The sequence below is a fragment of the Amblyomma mixtum genome, chromosome 3, assembly GCF_055824585.1.
Source record: "Amblyomma mixtum isolate Tamu chromosome 3, ASM5582458v1, whole genome shotgun sequence".
NCBI lineage: Eukaryota > Metazoa > Arthropoda > Arachnida > Ixodida > Ixodidae > Amblyomma > Amblyomma mixtum.
The window spans coordinates 58837619-58861914 of record NC_143014.1 but is presented as its reverse complement, the minus strand read 5'-3'; the positions used below and the strand labels follow the sequence as shown (position 1 = coordinate 58861914).

General features: G+C 49.7%; 1 protein-coding gene across 12 annotated transcripts in view; it reads left to right on the top strand.

The window, feature by feature from the left end:
- The window catches only part of LOC149350324 (oxidative stress-induced growth inhibitor 2-like), a 150784-nt gene that overhangs the window by 113790 nt on the left and 12698 nt on the right, over positions 1 to 24296 (top strand). For 11 of the 12 annotated variants that reach the window (XM_089579347.1, XM_089579338.1, XM_089579339.1 and 8 more), the window contains one exon: positions 18200 to 18254. In XM_089579347.1, coding sequence (XP_089435473.1) covers positions 18224 to 18254 — 31 coding nt within the window. In that variant the 5' untranslated portion in view covers positions 18200 to 18223. Of the gene's footprint in view, positions 1 to 9012; positions 9415 to 18199; positions 18255 to 24296 lie in introns of those variants that run through there. The other variant, XM_089579346.1, reaches the window with a different exon arrangement.

Sequence of the window (24296 nt, the reverse complement as noted above, 5' to 3'; positions counted from 1 at the left end):
TGCTACCTCGGCTGTTGCGAACAGTTGCGGAGAGCTCGCGCCACCGCTTTCCACCTTGCTTGCGTCAGGTGCACGCATGTCTGGCGAACTATATGACGACGCCCAGGGAGCGCTGATTCGGTGAAGCTGGTTTGTCCCCAGTTATTTTATACTTGCGTGAGGTTTGGGCCGCTGATTGTTGCCGTGATTATAGATAGTTTCGCATGAGCCGTACGATCGCGTCCTGCAGTTTTGTCAAGGGTTCCCTTCGCCTTTTGTTTCTACGGAGACATCGGAAGCGCTGTAGTTGTAGTCATACGCAAAATTCTTGCTACCAGCTGGCTCAGAGTAGCATTTTGAACGCAGCGCTCGCGGTCTTGTCGCTAAGAATAATGAGGCCGGAAAGACATGCTGCGATCTTCAGTTTGTCATGGATTCAGGGCGGCAGTCACAACGTCCCGCATCAATATTTAGTTCAGATCCTGGCAGATCGCTTTCCGATTGGCGCCTTTTCCTCCTCTGACAACACTCGCGGCACCAACTTCGCGCACACTTTCCTCATGGCTAAGTTTTCTTTCACGATCTCAAAGTCTTGGGTCTGAGGAATGCTAAAGTCATCAGCAGTCATTCTGATCTCATCCTACGATCACTGTTAAGTAAATTTTTCACTCCCGACACATTTTCGTTGGTCTTGCTGGTCGAAGGCCGTCCAGAGCGGTCGTCATCTTCCGCTCTTTCCCTACCTTCTTGGAACAGCTTATGCCACTCAAGAACACCTGATCTACCCATGGCAGCGTCACCGTAGGCCTCCTTAATCATGTCGTGAGTCTCTTTGCCCGTTTTACCAAGCTTTACACAAAATTTGATCGTGTATCGCTGATACAGTAAACGCTCCATGATTCTGCGTGACGAGGCGTTTCGACAGGGTTTCACAGTACAAGCGACCTGCTCTCTTCAACGGCCGACTGCCGATTTTTCCCAGCGTTCCCAATATCCCCCTTCACCGATCCTGCACGCGCAGACCGCCTCTCGTCCGCCCGTTCGCCCAGGAAAAAACCAGTCCTACTACTTTCAGAACAGACCCTGTATGTCTAAAGCCCTCGGGGCCTGGAAGTATGAAACTAAGTTAGTAAATAACAAAATTAATGAGCGAACAAATAAGTATGTTCGTCGTGTTGGCGTCAGTATGCTGGCTTTAACCACCGGCCCGTGTCCTTAGACAAAGAGAAGGCTGCCACATTGTAAGAAACACTCAATACTCATCCATCAGCGGTTTCAAAGTGACGTCACGTATGACCTCACCAGTCGCACTGAGAACGCGGGAAATTGACACTGGCCCGATTAAAAGCTCTTTTCTCGCGACGCACTGCACGTAAATGTGCACGGGATGTCAGCAGTGTGTCTGACCCTGAGCTCCGCTTCGATTGGACAACACCCTTCCAGTGGACTGCGCTCCCGTCGGTGAGAACCGTTGCGTAAGCAGAGCGCTGCGTGCAAGGCGACACGTGCTTTGGCCACTTGTTTGCATGGCGAGTGCTCACGCGCGAATCCGGAAAACGGGAGTCTGCGAGCACGTGACGACTGGCGAGGGACGCGCTCCCGACTGCTCTGTGCCGCGTGGTCGCCCCTGAGGGACGCGCTTGCGCTGGTCGCTGATTTCGCAATGAGTAAGCATAGGTGTTCGTGCCGTTTGATAAAGCTGTCTCCTTATAGTTGGCGTGCTCAAAATAAGCCCGAGAAAAGAGCTCATCCTAAGTTTTCCTTATGATACCCTTAACTGAATATGTCTCGCAAAAATAGCCTGTGCGGCCGCGTGCCACAGACACGCATTTTGAGAGCAAGAAGTCGGGTGAGGGAAGACCACGCCACTGGCGCCAGCCAGTGATCATAAAAGCGATTTGTCATTTCCGCTGCGCAGTATACCACTCGTGCACTCGACGTCCTTTATTATTTCTTGTGTGTGTGTGTTTTTTTTTTACCTTTAAATTCTCTTTGTATCGACGAATTGATTAAATGCAAACAAAACGAAATTGCGGAGATTTTCTTTTTCTTGCTACTGCCTTCGCAAAACGCGGCCGATTGTGAAGTGGCTCGAGTCTTAGACGATTTGTAGTGTAGCTTGGCAGGAGTCCATTTTGTTTCTGCCAAAAATTCATCTCCTCTTCTGCCTCCAAAATGCCCAGCCAGCATTTCCATCAGTACTGGTGGTCGGAACTATACGGAAGCGTAGGGCTGTGGAGCGGGGGCGAGCACTACTCGGGAACTAGAGCAACAGGTTTTCAATGGGCAGGTCGTCTGTCTTGTGTGTCTGGCGGCCGCACGAGTTTAAAGCTCCTTGGGCAGCCAGGCCGGGTGCATGCGAAGGCGACTGCCGCAGGTCCCCCACCGACTCGGAGGGAGGGGCGCGCCCGTGAGACGCACTCCAGCTGAACTATCGCCAGCGCTGACCGTCAATTCGGCCACCCGAGGCATGACTTTTGTGCGCCGGGGCGCGCCCGTGCCTTGCCAAATAACCGCCCGCTTTGAGCGGATTGGGCTGCCGTCAAAGCGCATGTTGTACCCCCGCATTATCACGGTAATAGCCCAGTGAACGCTTTTAGAGCTGGTAGATTTTTTTTTTATTTTGTTCTGCGAAAAAGCGCTTCGTGCGTCACTGTATTTATTGTTTTCCGCATCGGTCATGCATTCGCAGGGCCCGAAGGCGAAAAATAAAGTTAATAAATTCTGCGCTTTAAAAGCTCCCTCTAAGAGGTTGCGAACGGAAAGCAGAAGGAACGCCTGTCGCTAATGGTCTTCACGACGCTTGCCGAACAGCACTGCGGCGCTGAGTGAAGGAATATAAGGTTCACATTCGAGCCCACATCTAGCATGCGTAATGTTTGGACGTCAGCGAAGAAAGATCCGCTTATGAGCATCATAACCTAAATGTCGCGCTTGCAAATAGTGAAGGGAAAAAGACAGTTAAACAAATATACGTCTCAGGAAGTGGAGTATGGTGGTGTTTTGCGAATTTTGAAGACCCGCCGTGCATGGACCTCATACGCCTGTATTGATCATTACAAAGTGTAGACCACGCTTGAAACTTGTGCCCGTATTCTGACGTCATTTTTCTTATGCCGCTGGCCGCGGCCTTGTCCACGGGAAAGCAGGAACTGAAAGAAAGAAGTGAGAGCTGAAAGCATGGATGAATTATTTACGAGTGACATGAGACGAGGATTCAGCGCGGCAGTCAAATAGAGACGGGAATCCTGAGAAGCCGCCATTCTTTACTCCGCGCTCAGTTTGCGAGCTCAGTGCATTGTGCAATGGTCGATCGTGTTGGCGCAGACTGCCGGAGAACTCCGCCTCTGATACTATACTGTCAGGAAGGAAGTACCACTTGTTGTGTTCCCATCTTTTACGCAAGAAGGTCGCGCATAAACGGAGCAATGCGAGGAATATAGCTATGTGTGTCTTTAGTATAGGTAGTATCTGCTGAAAAACGATAGGCGGTTGCTGAAGCGCTCTCAGCAGGTGACGAGGCCGTTGTGGGGACACATTTACGCCGAGTGACTTTCCGCACATTTACAAAAAAAGAAAACAACGACCAAGCTGTATCCCTTCACACCTTCGTTTATTAGCTCAGCAAATGATACGTTCTCGTTCTAACCACGTCAACGTAGATCTTCCCCGATAACCTTGTGAAAGTTCGTCGACACAAGTTACCGCGCGCCCGCCTACCGGCATCGTGTCGTTGCCCTGGCAGGCTGCTGTACATGCATCGTCATTGGTCTTTGCAAGCTTGCTCGTCATTGCACCAGGAGTGAATGACGGGATGGTGTCGGGCAGCGTACTACAAGTGAATTCCCGGATGCACGGTGACAAACCAACGTGCGCACGCCTTTGTTTCTGCCACTGGCGGTGAGCGAAACGCGATAATGCGAGTCGTGGCGATCGGCGTATACATTCTGCACCTCGATAATCGAGCTGCGCGCGTTTCGCGATGTGGGCTCTGCGCATCGAGCGGCACAGAACGCATACTTGAGGCGGTGGGCTCTCACTGTCTCGTTGGTACAGTCGCGGTCAAAAATACGCGGCCCACGGCTCCGGCGCAAGGAGCGGCTGTCGGGCCGCGTCGCGGCGCTGCTATCTCCGTCGTGCTCTTGTGCGAGGATGCATCGGGTGACGGTAAAACTTCGCCCTCACTCTCTTTCGGGCACGTCACACGACTGATGAACTTCAAGTGCGCCATTCAGCTGTTTCGCGGCTGACGGTTAGTACGAAAGAGCGCGCCTCCACTTTGCCTCATTTGCCGCGCGGCTGTACTGAAGGGGAGTGCGCACGGTTCACCGTTGCCGCCTCGATACTGCTTCGCTCTCGTATGTACTGCGCGCCCACGAATGATGAGCCTTGGTGCACGGTGCATGGGCATTAGAGCGCTCAAGAAATAGGGCAGAACAAGTTAATGTCGCGTCAAGACCTCCTCTGTGAACTCGGTGAAGCCTTGTTTTGTTCGTGGTCGTGTATTAGTGCATTCTGTTGCAGCCGGAGCGTGCTTTGATTTTTGTAACTTTGAATACATGATCTTAAAGGAATGAGCTCTTAACTTCCAGCTGTTAATAAGGGCTAGCCACACACTGCTGCGCACTAATTTGGATGTGTATTTTATGCGGGATCACGTGCAGAAAAGCGAGTGCGATACACTGTTGGTAAATTAACATTAAATGGTTTTCCTGCTTTTTCAGCAATCCCCCGCAACTAATGACGGTGATTTGTGCCAGAAACCATCTTCATAGTCAGCGTGACTATTCCCACTGTACAACAAATGTCTCTTCCATAATTCTCCAATTACCCGGTCTTGTGCCAGCTCCAACCGCTGTGTACCTGTAAACCTCCTAAACTCATCCGCCCAACAAACATTTTGCCGCCGTGAGAGAAATATTGTAGGCTATAACGCGCTGTCTAGTTGTAGCAGCAAGTGAAGGCCGAAGGGGTCCTTGACGGAGGACTGCTCTCAAGTTTCTCACGACTTATCACACTTTGCCAATAAACCCTTATTCACTCACTGACTTGAGAGCCTCAACGCACGTGTGCCAACCGCCCAAGCGCCGGGCACTGGAGCGCGGCGTACACGGACGCGAGACAAGCGTAAATGTCGAATGCGAACTGAACTCGGACACTTCGCAACAGCACGCGCCATAGCTGGTCTGCACATAGGGAAAACGAGATATTCGAGCAGGCGCTGGCGCGGCGCCGAAGGTCGCACGCAGCGCGAATAGACCGATTTCACAAAGCCTACTGCGCATGCGCGCGTTTACCGGAAGTAGCCAGCCGCCATCTTGGCTGTAGTCCTTCGTGGCGTCGTCTGCACGACAGCCTACATTACTTTGCGCCTTGACTGGCATTATACCCGGCCGCAGTAGCTCTCCGCCGTTTCGTTTATTGTGTTGAGCTCTATAAAGGAAACAGAGGCTCCACGGCGGAGTTTCGAGGGGTGCAATGCTAATCGCGGTAGGAGCAGCGCAGAGAGGGTGGTCAGTTGCCGCATGAAATGGAGTGGCCGCGGTGGCGAGGCTGCGTTTGTTCCTCGAACCTTGCTTTGGAAAATGCTGCCGGTGGCGATAAAAACGCGCTTGACCGCCGCTTTCGTTAATTTTGTCAGCAGAACATTTGAACGCATAGCGATGCACGCGATTTAATTAACGTCTTCAGACAGTATTTACATTTCTTGCCACCTCATTTTGCTGTTTCAGTATTCGCTGTATTCATCTAGGCATTCGCTATAGACGTGTCACACAGCGTTTGTTGCCTTTATTTTTTCATCATAGCCCTTGATCAAAACCGGCCATGCGATTGTTTTTTTCTTATTCACGTAAACACATACATGTATTCACGACGTGCTCGGCGGGTCAGCAGCAGGAAAGGTGAGCGATTCGAGCGAGCTATGCCGTTTTTCTAAATGGAGATGTGACATATGCTTGTGTTCAGTACAAAATTAGAAAAGAAGCCAATCGGGGAGCTTTTGAGTACGCCTAATTAGGGTTTAGGGGATTTTAATTTCGTGACGAATAGTTTTATTTTGATTATTGATACACTAATTACTTTTTTATTTCGGTTAACATAATCTTCTGCTAGGGCGTCTCCCGTACGACTCACTTTCGCTATTTTCGTAGTACGAGTCTGAACAGGTTGACTGATTGGTAAACACTAGATGGCCTTCTTTATCCAAAACAACGGGCAAAATGTGGATGATATCCCGGCATAAATGGCATGTGGCTGTTACTGGAATACCATGTATACTCAACGACCAGTGAGCAACAAAACGATGGAAATTATTCCACATTTCGACAGTTTTATAGCCTCGCTTTCTCATTCCGTGAAATAAAGAAAGCATTATCGCTAGTATGGGAGCTCGAGACATCAGGAGTGCATACGTGCATCAAGCTAACATTGTGGATTCCTGAATGTAACAATAAATCTTAGCGCACTTGTTCCCTTACAACCCTGCACCTGGCAGAAATCGCTGCAAAGAAGGCTTGACGACGCAGCACGAAGGCAAATCCGATTGCCTTCTTTTTAACAATTTAAGGGACTGCCTCAAAGCTGAGAGCCGCGTAAAAGGCACTTAATACAGTTCAGAACTTGAAAATTTGCCATTTGTCATTGTGCACTGATCAACAGGGACAGTACGGCTAAATGTACTGAACAGCACTTCTTCAGCTGCATCTCGTGAACAGCTTCTACGCAATGTCTTGGCTACTTTTTCTCTTCTAGAAAACGGAAAATCCGGGACGCTCTGCTTCGCACAGTTGTCGGAGCTCACGACACTCCTCAGGTGAACGCACTTGTCCCGCAAATACAACATTCACGCAGAGAAACACCGTGTGGCGACGCAAACAGGGCTGCTTCTCGCGCTGCGCCACGCACCGCGCTGACGCGGCCGCCGGCCGGAGTACCACAACTCCCAGAGTGCATCGCGGCGGCGGTGGCGTAGCGCAACTGCTTGTGAAATCGGTCTAATCTTTCGTACTGAGCTCAGCCATGCTCAGCCGTGAAACAGCGGAACGCCGCACTTGAAATTTGTCAGTCGTGTGGCGTGCCCAGGAGAGAGGGTGGGCGACGCGCTTTGTCGTCACTCAGTGCACCCTCGCTGCGAGCGCCCGACGGAGATAGCAGCGCCGCGGTGCGGCCCCGCAGCCGCTCCTTGCGCCGGAGCTGTGGGCCGCGTATTTTTGACCGCGACTGTACGTCCTTTTTAGGCGGTCTTAAAGGTTGCCAAGCCACGGGATTCCTAATCGCTGCAGGTCTTTGGAAGGCGAGCAGAACTTTCTTTCTCATCAGTGCTAAGCGTGTTCCTATAGTGTTCTGCTACTTGATCAAGGAGCGAACCCGTCGACCTGGCAATAGGGGCATGTTTGCCGTGTCGGTTACAGCGCCGTAAAACGCTACAGTCTAGCGAGAGGAGCAAGCATTTTTGGGGCGCACCCGTAGTGTTTTACCACGCCACCTGCCTCGAAGCCACACGTGGCGTGTGCCAGCTAACTGTGCTACGTCGAGAGCATCAACCAAACCCGCGTTTCATATCGTTCGGGATGGGGTCTCGCATCTGTAGCGGCCCAAGCGGCTGACGGCAGCAGCGTGGCAGCAGCTTTTAGGCGTCCAGCGCTGCTTGGACACTGCCGGTTGCCTACTCGCGAAGGAAAACTGATGATGCTGGGCGGGAATGGGTCTAACACAGCAGCGTGTAGGGAAGGCATAAAACAAATATCTCACTTCATGGGGCTCCCGAGTACACACCAGCTGGCTTGATGATGCGGATCGTTGACGTAGTACGCCGCAGCTTCGTGCACTTACGCATGACGTGGAAAGATGAACACAAGGCGCAAAAGACACACAAAAAAGGTGCCTGTGCGGAAATTCTCATCACGTGTTGTCTGTGATCTGCAGCTTTTCGTATGCACTGTTTGCCGTTCCTCCAGCCTCTGAAAAAAAAAAAAAAAGCAGTTCAGTAGTCATTCTGATTGTTTGGCAAATTGAAAAGTAGAATATGACGCGTGGTAAATTCCAACCTCAGTGTGCTAATGTGATCCTCGGACAGCGCTCGCATTCGGCTAACGATCTTTTCGAGCATTATTGTATTAAATTAGCGCGACACCGTATGTGCGGTATAAAATGGCAGTGATTCAGAGTTTAAAAGAAGGTGGTGTATGCTCGGGATGTGGATGAGAAGTGGCGCATTTCTTAAAGGGCCCCCGAGCATTTAATTAATTTTGGCTTTTTTTTTTTCACTCTCTCTGTTATGCATACTCGCGCGTGTGCCGCTCCGCATAGTATTTATATGCGTCTGTCGCGCATTGCATATATATTGTATTTGCAGCCGTTTGTAACGTTGGCCATTATTCGTACGCTTTATGCGCCCAGGCTCGGCGACTATTGCGTCGTAATGTGTCCCTTGTGCACATAATGACTCTGTTGACGAATCTTCCGTCGCAGCACATAAGCTGACCTGTGGTGTTATTGCTAGACCACTCGGATCATTCCTTCTTATTCAGTACTTGCAGCACACGAATGTATGAATTAATGATGTGTAATTGCCCCAGGTATCTGGGCGTTGGTTCTCGCATAGATGACCTTGCAGGACTCGCGTTGCAGCCGTATTGCGCTGGCTCCCGCAAGCGCGCGGCTGTAAGCGGGTCGTTTAGAAGGGCGTGCATGCTCGGGCATATGGGAGTCGGAGCTTCTCGATTTCATTCAACCAAGAGCAATTTGTCGCGCGCGTGGATCGTTCCTTGCGAACCTTGCGGACGATGTAGCCCCGTCGTGCGCTTTCCGCCTGGCTGAGCGGTTCGTGCCCCCGTTGCGCGCTCTCTCGCATTTTTGTCCGCCGTGTGTGAGGTCCGCGCTGCCGCTCTCGCGCCAAGGATCATTGGGTCGTTTTTCATCGGCGCGTCTTCACATGCCCGCGCACGGGCCTCGTTCAAGGTCGACGCGGCGGTTGCCCTGAGGTCGCTATCGGGCGGAGGAAGAGCGCGCGTCTTTTTATATCGCCTCTCGCGCATCTTGCCCCTGTTTTATCAGCGGCCGGCGGCTGTTCCGGGCGTAGTTTTCCGCACCTTTGGCTTCGGGGTCGCTCTCGTCCACTGGTCTCGTCCGCAGTCCCGTCCGGAAAAAAAGAGGCGCTTGTGAAATTCACGCTCGTACGGCGATCCGTCCTTGCGGTCGTCTCTTCGCGTGCGCCGCCGCGCGTGCCGGTGTCTCCGAGGGAGAGGAGGAAGCGCCTTCGGACGGCGGCGCGCTGAATGGAAGAGCGGTGCTGTCGCTGCCTGCTCAGCAACCGGCCGGCTCGCACCGCGGACTCGCTGCTCCTTCCCGCGCTGATGGTGCGCGCGTGAAACCGCACTTGTGCACAGCCGCTACACGCCGCGCTCTTCCCCTGGACGGATTGGACGCCTGCAGGTAAATTGGGGCGAAAGCGTTAATCGCGATCCAGCGTGGGGTGTTTGTGCCAACTTATTTCGATAGAATACCGAACGGGAAGGGAGGGGGGGCTTTTGTATTCAGGAAATCAAGCGTTAGCCTTTTGTCCTATTCTGCCGAGAGTATAGCTTGAACACTAGTGTGTCTAGTCGCGGAGACCCTGTCGTTGTCACTGTCGCGCTAAAACCCTCTGTGAAAGTTGTTTTCCGTGAATTACTTGCATAAAAATTCTCGTCTTTGCAAACGTCACACCTGAGTGTGTTATAGCGAGGGAAAGCGGACTGTGATTGGTTCGAACGTCACGTCGATTTGAGAGCCTTGTATTGTTATTGCTGTCAACAGGCAATAAGCTGCAGCGTTTTGAATGTGTTGCGTCTGACAGCATTTTTCGTGTCTTGTGTGGTAATAAATGTAGCGGTCCAGGCGAAAACGGCCTTAGCGAAACAAAGCGTCACTCTCCTCGTTTTAGAAAGAGCACTAACGACCTGGCATACTTAATCATATTTGTCTGGAACAGTGCGCCGCGCAACAACGAATACACGAATTTTGACAACGGTTTTATGGCTAGCGTGTGCCTTTACAGCTATGTGAATGCACCCGCACGTGGTTGTTGTGGTTGAAATGTAGGTTGGCCACGGTCAGATTATATTTGCTGGCAACGCGACGCCCTTGCTCCCGAGACGTGGGATCGGTTGTGCACAGAACTAGTGCGCAACTCAACAGCTTCTTTCTTCATTGCGGCTGCGGGTGTTGTTCAGGAGTCCTTGCAGTGCGACGTGCTTAAATATGTGTCGTCAGACCTCTTGCTGCCTTCAGCATGCCTTCGTCACAAGTGCTTTCTATCTTTCCTGCACATTTTATTATTTCTTTGCCTCTCATAAATGCCTGCTTGGTAGTTTGGAAAGATAAATGTGGCTGGTATTTTAGGGGTGCATTCTTCCTCTTTTCGCCCGTGCATCGTGCACTTGGGCTTTCTCGCTGCGCGTTAACTCGCTGCTTTGCGCTGAGTGTGGCTCAAATTGCGGGGCATATCGCAACCTTCCACTGCGAATGGTCGTCCTTGAATATTATTGCGTCGTAAGTTGTTGGCCGAGAGATAACAGCGCTCTTACTTGGTGGCAATTTCGCCTTCATTTGAGGAGTTAGTGACGACAGGTTCATTCCATCGACAGCGCTAGCAGTGTGTTTACATACGGCACTGTTTGGCATAGTGTACCTGGTGGGCGTCAGTGTGTGTGTGTTTTTTGTTGTTGTTGTTGCGTAAGAGCGTTCTGCTTTGTGTCGTGTGTCCGGGCTATAGTGAACTAGAATTCTTGTTCACTATAGGCGGGGCTCAGCCCGAAACTTGTGTATTTAATGGCGCTGAAAAACAGTTCGCGGAGCCCTGTGTATGGACCTTCTCCTGCAGTATACAGTCTTCCTTCTGGATATTTTGTGGCAGATGTATACTGCACGGCTGAGTCTTGTCACATTGTGGAGTAATGCGAGAACGTCGGCATGTATTGGACTTTCTCTTTCTTTCGGGTTCTAGTCTGTTGTCACCGATAGTTCAGGTTACTAAGGACATTGTAACGGTGAGCGCACACATTATGTATTTCTGTTTTATAGATGGTGCCGACATCAGTGTGGAATATAGTACCGATATATAGAAACTATACACCAGCGCTGTATGGACCGAAGAACGGCGCCTTTGCTCATTTATTCTCTGCTTTAAGAGCATGCTGTCGGTTATACAGGGTGTTTAACCTAACACTTTTCACAAATTTTAGAAATAGACCCTTTGAGTTGTAAGAGCGCTTTTTTTTTTTTTTTGGAATCGCATTGTCAGTGGGGAAGTACATCAGAATACAACTGAGGCGGGCTTACTTGCGGGCTGGTTAACTAATAATGAATAGTTAACTCTTTAACTATTACTGTTAGGCTCCTTAATTATTGACAGGCGGGTAGCTCACCGCAGTTAATGTCCATATCAATTTTTAGAAGTTAGAAAACGCGGTCACTGTCGGCGCTGTGGCCCAACAAATTTTCTCTATTTCGACGAGCTACGCGCTCTGGGGAGGTTGCTTTTCCCGCCGGGCTTCTCGAAAGCGCATTGGAGCCGACATTTGTTGGGCCACAGCGCCGAGGGTAACCGCGTTTTCGAGGTTCTAAAAACTGATATGGATATTACTTACGGTGTGCTACACTCCCGTGATTAATTAAGTAGCCAAACAGTAGTAGTTAAAAAGTTAACTATTCTGTTTTAGTTAATCGTCCTGCTAGTTAGATTGTCTTAGCTTTATTCTGATGTTCTACACCACTCAATATGCTGTGCCGAAAAAAATAGCTCTTCTAACTGAAGAAACCTGTTTTTAAAAAATTCTGTAAAGTCTTAGGTGAAACACCCTGTATAAAGCAGTCCAGCAAAGGGAAGCACCTGCATTAGCTCGCATCATATTGGAGGCCGCTGTGGCCGGCACAGTTATATCTTTGCTGTGTCGTCTCAGGTGTAAGCAGTCAGTGCAGTGACCTGCATTCCGTGTGACAGTGGTGGAGGAATGGATATCGCGTGTCGGTTCGTTATCTTTACGGCAGCGCCATCTCGACCGTGCGCGTTCACGTGATCAGTTCAACTGTGTGAAGACCGGGTTTTTCTGTCTCTTTTGGCTTGCTCGATTTCTGACGCTTGTACGATTTCAATAAACGCTTCAAAAAACTGGCTGAGTACTATGGCGTACAGTTAATGATTGATAGCTCCGCCCGGGACTCTTTAATATACTGTACGGCAATTTGCTTGCGCTCTGGGGGCGACGTACGATGTAGGGATTTTCTCAGTGGCTTGAGCTACAGCCCTGACGTTTGAATGTTATGCCTGGCTGTGGTTTATTTGCTCCTGGTCAGGCGCAACTAAAGTACCATACTCTAGTTGATCGTGAACTAGCCATTTCGCGCGTAGTGATGCGCGGTATAGTGTACGTATACGTATTACGTATTGCGAGATCTCTCACTTGATTGCCTGACACGTCTGTTTCGAACCATATGCCAAGTCTGTTTTGCTCACTAAGGTCCGTAGACAGAGATGGGAGAGAGCTGGTGCAACCATTTTTAAGCAGACAAATTTTGCGGGCAGTACTGAACCTAAATGTTTTGTTTTTCTCAATTTCGACATCAATGTGCGTCTTATAAACTGAAAATAACACCACGATTCTTCAGGTGCAGTCTCGATGTTGATATTTACAATTGAACATCCCTGTGAATAGTTAACTGCTGGTATTTTGCGCTGCAAAGCTACCGGAATGTATTCCTTGAGGTCTGATTATAATATTAAGGTGGAGAAGGGAAAGAAAACGCGGCGCCTGAAAAGATGTCTACCGCATTCAAGGCTCTGATACGAATTACGAATGTTAACTGGACATTGGTTAGATTTTCGCTGCTATGCAGGCTATGTAGAGATTAAGGACGCCTCGCTTTTTGGCGTTTTTATCCTTACATTATATTTTTCTGCGCGAGTTGTGGCTCGCGAGGCGGCCGTTCGCGAAGCCGGCTTACTCTGATGCCAACAGTGCGGCAGTCGATTACGGTACACAAACTACTCTTTTGGACGCCGTATACCTGCGTTTCCTGGCACGGAACTCGGGCTCAGTGACTAAATCGTCGACCAACCACCTTGTTTGCTGCTGTGAAGCATTCTGTTGCGTGCTTCTGCGTTGATGGCTGCGCTCCGGAAGAAGTAATAAGGGAGCAAATTACTCACTGGCATCCACCCAAGCGCAGGCACGCGGCTACAAAGGAAAGCTATACAGCTTTCACAGAAACTTTCGTAGTTGAAGAAAAATACATCCTGGTCCGGGGGTTTTAGACATCGGCAAATACGTTCTCGTCAAAAACGCTCGCGCTCTCCTTGCCAACGGCGAGCATAGATCGGCACTGTTGTTTTTTTTTCCCCCTCTCTAATTGGTGTTTGCGGGTGTACAGTTCGTTGTATAGCGCGTTATGGCTCGTTTATCCCCACTTCCAGTTCAGTATGGATCTAGCGCATGCCCTTATCGCGAAGTTTCGTGATGGTTTCACGAGGAGAATGTCGGAAGGTGTGTTCCTTTTCTTCCGCCCTGTGGAAGGGATATCCCGGCAATTGGCGCATCGCGCAATTGCTCACTTCCGCCGAGAAACTCGCATACCGACTGCCGCTCATCTTCCTGTCCTCATTCCTCCCGATCCTTATATACCACTCCTTGCGACGTGACAGGCGAAAAAGAACGGCGCCCGTACGAAGCGGAACAGGTGCCGCCTCCGTTTCCGCGCGCTCCCACTACCCTCCTGGCACGGCACCGCGCGGCTTGTACACGCCAGTTGACGCGCGGCGTTGCGTCAATTATCGCCCAGACTATGCAACAAGTGCTCCGCGAACCTGCTGGCGCGCGTCGGTTTTCTTGGCACGGTTGTACGCTTCCTACGGCCGTATCGGAGCGCGCCTCCGTCGCGCGATGCCAGTCTTCCGAGAACTATTCTTGGAAGTATGTCCATGGCGCTATTCCCATCGTGCTCTCTTCTTAGTCATTTTTTGCTGCCCACTTGTCAGCAGGAGATTTGATTTCGTCGCCCTCTTGGGGAATTGAGGGGGGGGGGGGGGGGGGGGGGGATGTAGCGCCGAAACACGCAGTCTGGACTGGATGGACGGAACCAGTGCTTGTCTCTTCCGTTTGCGCTTGCGTCATCTTTCGTGATCCACCAACTAGCCCGCTAACAGCCCCCCGCGAGCACTTCATGCAGTTTAGTTATTCTCGGCGCATGCACTGCACGTTCTGTTCGGGGCTCGAATTGGATCACGCTCGTCCATTGTTTCCGTCGCTCATATTGGCAGACATGGGCCGGCTTGCTCAAACAAGGTAGACAATCGAACTAATGATAAGGGAGTGAGCGGTTTAGTTAATCTTCCTTTCAACGATTCCACTTAGAGCGCGCAAATTCGTGGGTGGTTTCGGGTCATTGTAAACTCCCGCGTAGTGATATAGTCTGGCGGAAATTTTTGTTGATAACGAGGAACAGCCACTGATTATGCAAAGAAAAAATTATTTTCCAATGTTCGATGAATACGTTATTCCCAATTAACCGGCCTCGAATATAACTCCGCTGGTGGAGAAATTCTGTCTCCGAAAGTGCGAGAGCGGTGACATTGAGTGGATTTGAAAAAAAGGCATCTCCGTGCCTCCGTTCCCAACTCCCCCACTCAGAGCCGCCGCGGTGGCTCAGTGGTTATGGTGCTTGGCTGCTGACCCGAAAGGCAGGGGCGAACTTCGATCCCGGCCGCGGCGGTCGAATTTCGATGGAGGCGAAATTCTAGAGGCCCGTGTACTGTGCGACGTCAGTGCACGTTAAAGAATCCCAGGTGGTCGAAATTTCCGGAGCCCTCCACTACGGCGTCCCTCATAGCCTGAATCGCTTTGGGACGTTGAACCCCGATAAACTAAACTAAACCAACACTCCACTCTTCACACCTGAGCGAGAAATTTATTTCGAAAGCGAAGCAAGACTTGACTTTAAAACTTGAAAAACATAGTAAGGAAAACTTTTGCATGTATTCCGTCCACAAATCCGCCCCATGGCGTTCATCGAAGCCGGTTCACAGCCATGACGCACGTGCATTGTTCGCTAGGTGTAATTTAGGCGTCAGGAAAATGTTTGTGCTATCGCTCCAAAATACAACGAAGGACGCTTACCACGAGTGTTCAGCAATTGCGCAACGCTGTTAGTCTTCGCTATCACGATTGCCGTGCAGTCGCCGAACTACGGGCAGCGGAATTTCCTCGAGCTTTGGCAATCGCGGCGACTCTTAACTTCTCTTTTATCACCAGCGTCGCAAGAATCGCGGAGCGATAATGCTAAATTCGGCTGGAGTCTTTTGTACCACGGAAAGATAACGCGGCACAATAGCGTCTGCCGCGAACAGATAAGGATAGGAGAATATTACTCTGCCGTGACTAGCAAAATGCGCCTTGCACTAAGTGTGAAACTAAGACCAAAACAGGCATACTTGCTTCTCCTTACACCTTTGCGCCTTCGAAGTCGCGCATATATGTACCGGGTTGGTCCCTAGGCCGCGGGGTCTGCTTTTGAGCCTCGTAGTGGGGCATTTGCGTCAACACCAAATCTCATCTCTGGAGAGTGAGGAGGGGTGGTATCCTCGCCATTTATGATCGTGGTAGGTTCAGACGCCATGAGTGCCCGCGGTTATGCTGCTCACAAGCAACCCTGTGGGCTGGGGGCTTTTCACCGACCCCGTATACGCTGCGTGCCTAAAGATGCAGAGACGTCAGGCGCTTCAGGGATCAAAATGCAGTCGTTACAACCTTTCTGCAAGCGCACGAATGCGTGCACGCCGTATGCGGGAGTGTACGACCACTTGTCGACATTGCACCGACATTGCAAACGGCGCACGCAAGGCGATCGTATCGCGCGATGTCCGCCTAAATTCCCCTCTTCTCTCCACTGCTGTCCAGCCAGCTGGCTTGGTCTCCTCGCCCTGCTTGAGGGTGTGAAACCAGTGCTCCGCGCGGCCGCTCCATCTAAAGCGCACTCGTCGCTAAGCCCAGCACGTTCACCTCGCCGCTATGCGACGTCGCCTCGTCGTGAAAGCCGAGATGTCGGTCGGCTGCGCGGTGCTGGGGCCCTGCGCAGCCGCCCTCTGCTCGGGGCGATGATCTCCGGGGTGCAAGGGGGCAGAGCATCTTGGCTTGTGCCGCAGTTTAGGGGCAGGCAGTTCATATAGGCTGGGCGAGTTTTAGCTGCGCAAGAAGTATATTTCGTTTTCTCTGTGGCGTTTTTAAGCGTAAAAAGTTTTGTTTTTTTCTTACTCGGTCGCCACGATCTTTCAGCACTTATTACGGTCCATCTAGTCCTGATTTGTAACGCCGTGGATAGGTAGATTTGCCACTCGTTCGGAGTTGCTGTGTAGCATTTGTGTCGAATTTTTTCCTTTGTCCGAAAGCACCGAAAGCAAAACCGAACAGCTGTCAATTAATCCGTAGGGCTGCAAACAAAACTAGCACGTTGAACGAAACCGAAAAAAAAAATGGCTATGTAATTGCCTCATGCATGGCGAAGTACAACGCGTGGACTCTTTGCGCTGTCTAGTGAATCGCTATTGAATCAGGGGCTTTGTTGTTGTCCTTGTTATAAAATTACAGCAGGCTGCTTGCTGGACAGTGCGCAACCGGTCCCTATTGTAGTTAGCCAGGTCTGGTAGTAAAAGGTGGTACTTTGGCTCCGGACCGCCTCGTAATTGAACACATTTCCGTGCCGTCTGTCGCAGGAAAAAGAAAAGGCCACTCTGGTGTTTAGGCGGTACTATTGCCTGCTGCAGAAAAGGGCAGCATCAGAAGGAGGACAATATCAATAACGTTGTCCTCGACATTAATGGTTCGTATCCACTATGAGGTATTTGTCAAGGATCGGGTGGCGCCGAAGCAGTGCGCAATAGACAGAGAGAGAGAGAGAGAAAAAAAACAATATTCTTAGCCGTCAGCTGGCCGGCTCTTGGCCTGCTATCCGCTGGTACTGTTTGTTTGTTTGCTTGCGTGTTTATTTGTGTGTGTGTTTGTGTTCTTCACTGCGGCAAGTATGAGCGCGGTGAGAAAGCGAAAACGCGCTGTGTTAGCTAGCAGTTCTGGTGGTTCATTAGCTGCGGCCGTGCTGACGAAAGTTGGCAGAGCTGAGGGCTGCGTCAATGATCTGCGTGCATGCACCCCATTTGGCCAATCGAAAGGGTTGGGGAGGGGGTGAGCGCCTGAGTGCAGGTTCGATGCGAATGAGTTGGATGCTGAACGAAGCAATCAGCGAATGGGCAAGCTGTATCCGGCTAGCCGACTTCGTTCCAACATTTTCGTTTCCGGTACGCGCGTTAATTTCCCGGGCTGTATTTGCTGCTGTCGAGCGTATTGTTTTTCTACAGCGATAACTCCACGAGGGTCTCTGCGGAGTTTATGCCGTTGTCGGTTAGTTAACGGTTTTTTTGTGCGCTGGGAGGAAGGCGTAGTGGAATGCTCCGAATTCATTTCGACTCACCTGCATTTTTGCTTTTCGTCGTCGTCGAAAAGCGGCTGCCGCGGCGGGGGTCGAACTCGTGTGCGGGGAGGCGACTATGAGCGTTTTACATCTGGCTTTCACGCTGCACGTGACAGCTGCACTGCGGAGTGCAAACAATAGTTTAGTGCTGGTTGCGCCGTGTTACCGGATATTCGGGTCCGTCTAATTTTTACGAGTTTGTAGCTTCAGGCACTGGGGTGGTTTTTTTGGACCACTCTAGGAAGGGGCGCAGTACTTCGTTTCCACAGTGCATTTCTTGGACTGTTTTCGTCGAAAAAGTATGGGTTGAGGCGATTTTTCTATTGAAAATGCTCGCTTTCCCTCCCTCCTTAAATCGGGCTTGTTCAGGCAGCGCAAATACGAATGTGTTTTTACTGTGCGTCCCATAGACACCTCGCTAGGAACTTTCCGCTACGCGGCTAAGTGCCGTTAACGGAATAGAGGAGCAGAATTAGCATTGGTTTTGTTATTTTATTTACGGAACCTGTGAGTCAGTTCAGCAGAGCAGTTTTGCGGTACCACTGTACCTTGGTAACCGAATCTCGTTTACGTGTGCCCTATCTGGCAGCACGAAACATGTGAGGCTGCATGCCTTTCAGCCTTCGCCCTCACAAGACGATGTGAGCGCGATGTGCTGCTGTGCCTTCTGTTTAGGCGCTTGCGGTGCCCCAAACTCACGAATCGTTGTTTTTCATTTTTCTAGGACATTCGAGAAGTACCTGCAAACATGGCCATCTACAAGGATGTGGTAGTTATTGGTAAGCCTTTTTATATCTTTTTTGTTCTGTCGTTCCGAATCGGTGCGCTACTTCCGTGCGCATGCGCTTTTCAGTTACTGGCGCGGTAGCGTATTTTTGTAGATCACGGGTTAGCGAAGACACGGAAGCCCAAATAGGTGCTTCCGACGACTGGGCACAAGCGACGAGGCAGCGAACAGCGAAGAAAACGCATTAATTTATATATGACAGGCGAGAGTCTGTGCTTTGGGGGCTGGATCTTGTACTTTTTCGAAAGTTGGGGCGACGCGTACTCTCCCGGTGCGAGGTCGCCGCCGCGGGCCGGGTGCCTGTTCTTGAGCCGTTGGCTGCCCCCAGGCTGGACCGCAGGAGTCCGTGCCGAGAGGGAGGTGAAGGGAGCGTCCTCCCGAACGGTAGACAAGTGGTAGGCAGCGGGCGTCGGGGCGCGACGTGCTCCAACTGGGGTGGTATTATGAGGGTGTCGCCTTTTTAGACATGTCCCCTTCGGGCTACCCCTGGTAGGAACTCTCAGACATTGCGAAGATAAGGAGGCCGCGAGCGCGTTGTTGGCAGAATTGAGAACTGTACAGTCTAGCGCGACTTGATGGTTATCGCGTTCATTCCGGCCGATGACGGGGCAGGATAGAGGAATCATTCGGCTAACTAAGCTCATATATTGTTTTCAGCCTTCTTGCCAAAATCAACGTTAGAGCAGCTTAACCCGAGTTTGATAGGCCTGGAGTGACCCGTACATGGCTCGAAGTTGCTCGGGCGATAACGTTCTCCTGAGCGGGCTTTGCTACACCAGCATAGTCTTAGTGGCGAGATAGAGCACGTGATAAAGATTAGCTATATAATAGCCCAGTGAATAAGTAAGGTGTTTTCGTCAGGAGAAGGATGACTCGAGGGTCCGTGTAAATTCTGCGCTCTATTGTCCGATTGTAGGTGGGGGCTCGCCAGCTGTAGCGAGAAAGCTCGAAACGGCCATCTCCCTCTTTTTTTTTTTTTTGGCATTTGCCCGTTTTTGAAGTTATTTCCTTGGCCCACCATAGTATGTCACTTATCCTGCATTGCATATGCGCACAGCGCTGATGCAGCACGACTAATTTCGTCACCAAGACACTATAGTGTTTCGCGAGCGTTTTCCTCGTTTTGTGGCAGTCAAGTTTACGTTTACTTTAGGCATGTTAGCAGCGACTTTTTGAAGGACTACGCGCATCAAATTTTGAATGTGTGTCGTTTCCTTGTACTAGTGCGCTAGACATTAGCAAACATGAACCTCCGCGTAGAATTCTCATATGCCCGGTAAATAATATACAGTTGAATTTTCCATCTCATTGTTTCGGTTTCAGCAGCTGAGCTGTGCCTGTGAAGTCGAAGTTTGGGTCCCGTGAGACATGCAAGAACAGCCATAGTTTAGCTGCTTGCTCATTCGGTTTCACCTTAGCTCTTGCAGCAGGCTGGCGTAAGGGTCGTACTGAATTAAAACGAAGATGCAGCCATTGTATCACACTTTTTTCATCCTCACGTGACCGAAACTAATATTGGACGTCATAGACCGTTCTTCTGTTGAGAACGAAATATGAGGGAAAAATTCAGTCATAAATTTACTGCGTGCAGGCGAATTCCACGTGGTCATCCATACGCACCGTTGCAAAGAAGACAATACATGATCAAAAATTTGGTGCCTGTACCAATTTAAGGATCTAAACTGGAATTGAGAGCGGTGTTCCAAGGTTTAAGATGTCATTTTCACCGAGAACGGAGCAGGAGCCATAGTTTTTCGTTTTCCCTACGCCGCTACTGGCCAAAAGCAATCACATGGTTCTAAATCATCCATGCATTGCGGAAAAGCCAACACTTCCGCATCGTTTAGCACTCGACTGCTGCTGAAAGCTGGCTCACCCACTCTTCTCGTGTTTTGCGCAATTTCATTTCGTCCCAGTGCACATGCTGATTGAAAAGTCGTTTTTGTACGAAAAACGCGATTTTATGACAAGTTTTCTTAAATTGTTCAAAAGAAAACGCATGTGATTTGTAGCATTTACAACAGAATGCGCCGCATGACGATTATTCTTTTCGTACCTCATTTAAATAAGTCTTGGTGCAGGCGGCGCATTACTAAGAAGCTGTGTTATTCGCTGTAGCAGCATTATGGCTAGAATAAAGCATGCTCGGCAGCCGAAAATAAGAGGGTTGAGTTTGCACCCTCTTTAACCACTGAACCAAGTATGCCTCCTGCATGCAAGAGTTGCGCCTTCTTCATAACTTGGATGCTCTGGCTGCCGTAGGTAGCCTATCCAGCAACTCTAGTCAAAATACATCGATGCACCCAAGTAAAAGCGAGACTCTATACATGGTGACGTGAATTCTTCGCCCGCCACGATTGGTGCCGATGTTCTAGCGTCGCCTGTTTCTTATGCCGTTCGCTCGGCCCGCGTGAAGCTCACGTGTGCTGTGTGTGCAGCAACTAAACAAGTGAAGGCCAAAAGCTGGGCTTCGTGATGATGATGTGATGGCTAGTCCCTAAGTATATTCTTAGCGCTATACCAGGAGCAACACTATGGTGGCGTCCTCTCTTGGCAAATATTGTAACAAATGACCGTCTGATTGGCGCTCTGTCTCAAGTGGTTTCGTTTTTTAGTTATCAGTAGAGCTCGCAGGGATGCACATAAACATGTAGCACCGCCCGCGTTTCGAGGGGGCTTAAGTTTGGAGGAAATCCGATACTTCATTTGCGATTCACTTAATAAAGCAGACACCTTTTCATGCCGCGAAAACTTTGGTAGTGTTCCCAAAGGGTCTATCAGTCTAGCTACGCGCTTCTCGTTTCCATTGATATTTCCTTTTACTGTCCCTTTAAGCGCTTGTCTTGGGGCATAACTTGTCCCGCTGCCTTCTTTGAATTGAAAATAACTCTTATCGACATCCAGTGGCGACAAAACCGATTCATATACACCTGCCTAGAACCACAGTGTAGATGACCGAGTAGGCTAGATAGGTCTGTTGCTACCGGTGCTTACAATACTGGGTGTTTCACCTAAGACTGGCAGCAATTTTTAAAAGAGCTTTTTGAGTTAAAAAAGTCGCTTTTTCCAGCATATGGTCGTCAGCGGTGTAGTGCATCAGAATATCGAATAGTTCATTTTTTAACTATTACTGTTAAGTTTCTTAATTATTGAGAGGCTTGTAGCCAACCGTAATGTCCACATCAGTTTTTGGAAATACTGAAATTCCATTTTCGTCGCCTATGCAACGCAGGCCATTTTGGGGCCGCACAAAGCCGAAACCGGAACCGCGGAAGTTGCTAGCCACGCCTACGAGCGGGCGCGCCTGTCACATGCTCTCTGCCCGCTCACGATGCCGCTCCGCTGGCTCCGCTCCCAGTCGGGCGCTGCGAAAGGAGCACGTGACACCCGCACCGCTGTGTGACGCGCGCTCGCAGGCGTGGCTGTAGACTCTAGCTGTAGTAGGGTACAACGGTACAACTATAGGTTTGGTTTATGGTTTGGTTTATGGGGTTTAACGTCCCAAAGCGACTAAGGCTACGAGAGACGCCATAGTGGAGGGCTCCAGAAATTTCGACCACCTGGGGTTCTTTAACGTGCACTGACATCGCACAGTACACGGGCCTCTAGAATTGCTCCTCCAAAGAAATTCAACCGCCGCGGCCGGGATCGAACCCGCGTCTTTCGGGTCAGCAGCCGAGCACCATAACCGCCGAGCCACCGCTGCAGTGAAGCTCCGCCCACGCCCATAGTCACGACCGCCGCACAGTTTTTTTCCACTACGAAAAAATAGGCTGTTGCTAAAACTTTTCTTGTCACCTAAGCAAAAAACTAATCAGAAAAAAATTATAAGCTCTAGAATTGTGATACCTGGTTTGTTTAATATAGTCAAACATTAAAAAGTTAATTTCGTTTACTATTGCATATGGCCTGTGAAGTAATGCAGTATGCCAAGGACCGTGGCCATGGAGGAAAAAAAACTAAGGAGGGAGAGTGACGTCACGCGGCCAGCGTTCGCAAGCCGAGCGTTTACGAAGCCGTTTTCTCCCTCAGTTTTTCGCTCTCCGAGACAGTCCTTTATGTTTTGATTCTGGTATGTTTTAGGCGCGCGTCTGTGCGACCCGCGGCACGGGCGTCTACAGCAAGGAGGTTGATCTACAGTCAGTCTACCGCGCTCATCCGCGCATGCGCGCGCGCGCGCAGCGGGGCTAGATTTTACCGCACGCTATCACGTGGTGTGATCACGGGGGGGGGGGACACTTTCTTTTTTTTACTATATCTTTTCTTGTTAAGACTAGGCTTCAAGGTTGTCGCCGGACGCTCCCTCCTCAGTTTTTTTTCCTCCATGACCGTGGCCCACTGTTAGCAGCTGCTGTTTATTCAAGTTCTATCCTACTATTGAATATAACGTAGTGGCACAAACGGCTCCCCGCAGGCGGCCCATTTGCGCATGGATACCACAAGATGGCGCCACTGTAGCTTTACCTATTGCTGTGGTGCGGCCGTCTATGGTTTCTGGGGCTTTTCCGCTTGCAATAATTGTAGATATCAAAATAATCAGTGCTGCTATGTAAACACTTTCACCTTCGACGTGCGATTCTTCATTATTTTCGCACTTCAGGTAGTGATAGAGAGGTAAATCAGTTTGAGCGTTGCGTACAGCGTGCTACAATGTGTTCAACCGCATATCCCATCACCGGGTGGGAGTATAAAAAAAGTGAATTCGCCTTTCCACTTCAGTGAAAATTGGCCACTTAGCGTATATACACATTGCTAAGAAAAGTACAAGCTGTCCATAGACATAACAAAGCTTAAATGACTGATTCTGTGATATCTAGCTGTGCCTGCATCCTTTAACAACGCTATCACGAAGACCAGTGAACATTCTTGATGAACAGTTTGTCAACACGCTTAACGACACGCATGTTCATTTCAAAGCTGGGTCGAACTACAGATATATAAGCGTTCCACCACCATGCACTCCAGATTGGCTCAAAATGACACACAGAACTTCAAACGATGGAAATATCTTTGACATGTATAAAGTTTCAAAATTAAGATTTACATATTTCTACATATTTACAGATTTTCATTAGTGATGCGTGAAAACCAGCTCGGCACCTAAGTTATCTGACCAGGGGGAGTGCACAAAAGTGAGATGGTAATTGTCACCGTCAACTCAAATATATTAATGAGCTTTTTATCCACTGTGGCTAGCGCGAATCTTTATATTGGAAACACAGAGGCGGTCGCATTTCTGACTACTACATTTGGTAGCATTCTTCTGGAGCATGCATGTTCCGAAATATTTTCCCCTGACGTTTCCACTGATTTCGTGTAATTATGCATTCAAGGCAGAAGCAATTGATGCGGAACTTCTCCCTAGTGTGACGCAGCAGTTGCGTCGGGCGTTACTTCCATTTCAGTAGCCGAAAGTGAAAGGGAAACAGTTACCAGCTACATTGGTCACTGTAAGCCATTGGCAGATGAAACGGCCCGTCATGCCGGATGGAGTGTCGCGCCGATCTTCTGCATTAGATGGATGAAGCTGAAAATGTGGACGTGAATATCTTGGAATACACGTGTGCTAGAATTCTACAAAATTTAATTGTGTAGGTATAGACTGCCTCCTAATTTACAATATAAACATCTCTGTTTACTGGGGTCACTAAAAAGGTCATTAATCAATTTTAGTTAGTTAGGTGCCTGACGGTGAAAAATGTCATCTCACTTTGTCTCACCCTGGCCGCATAACTTATGTGCGGAAGTGTATTTCATGCATCACTCAGTGCAAATTTCGTTTTAGAAGTCTGTAAAGCTTAATTCTGAACACTCTGCATATTAAAATTTATGCCTGATGATGCAGGCAATCTGTCTTTTCAAATGTGCGCATCAGGTTAATTTTGGTGCCTTTTACTGGTAAAGGAGCGGTAGCGGCACTCCTCTTCACACGCCAATAATTTCTGTCGTGTGTGTAAACCTCAACGCATAGTAAAAAAATTTTTTAAAGTAAAAGCATCTAACTAATAATTGAGGGTAAATCCAACTGCTTTCA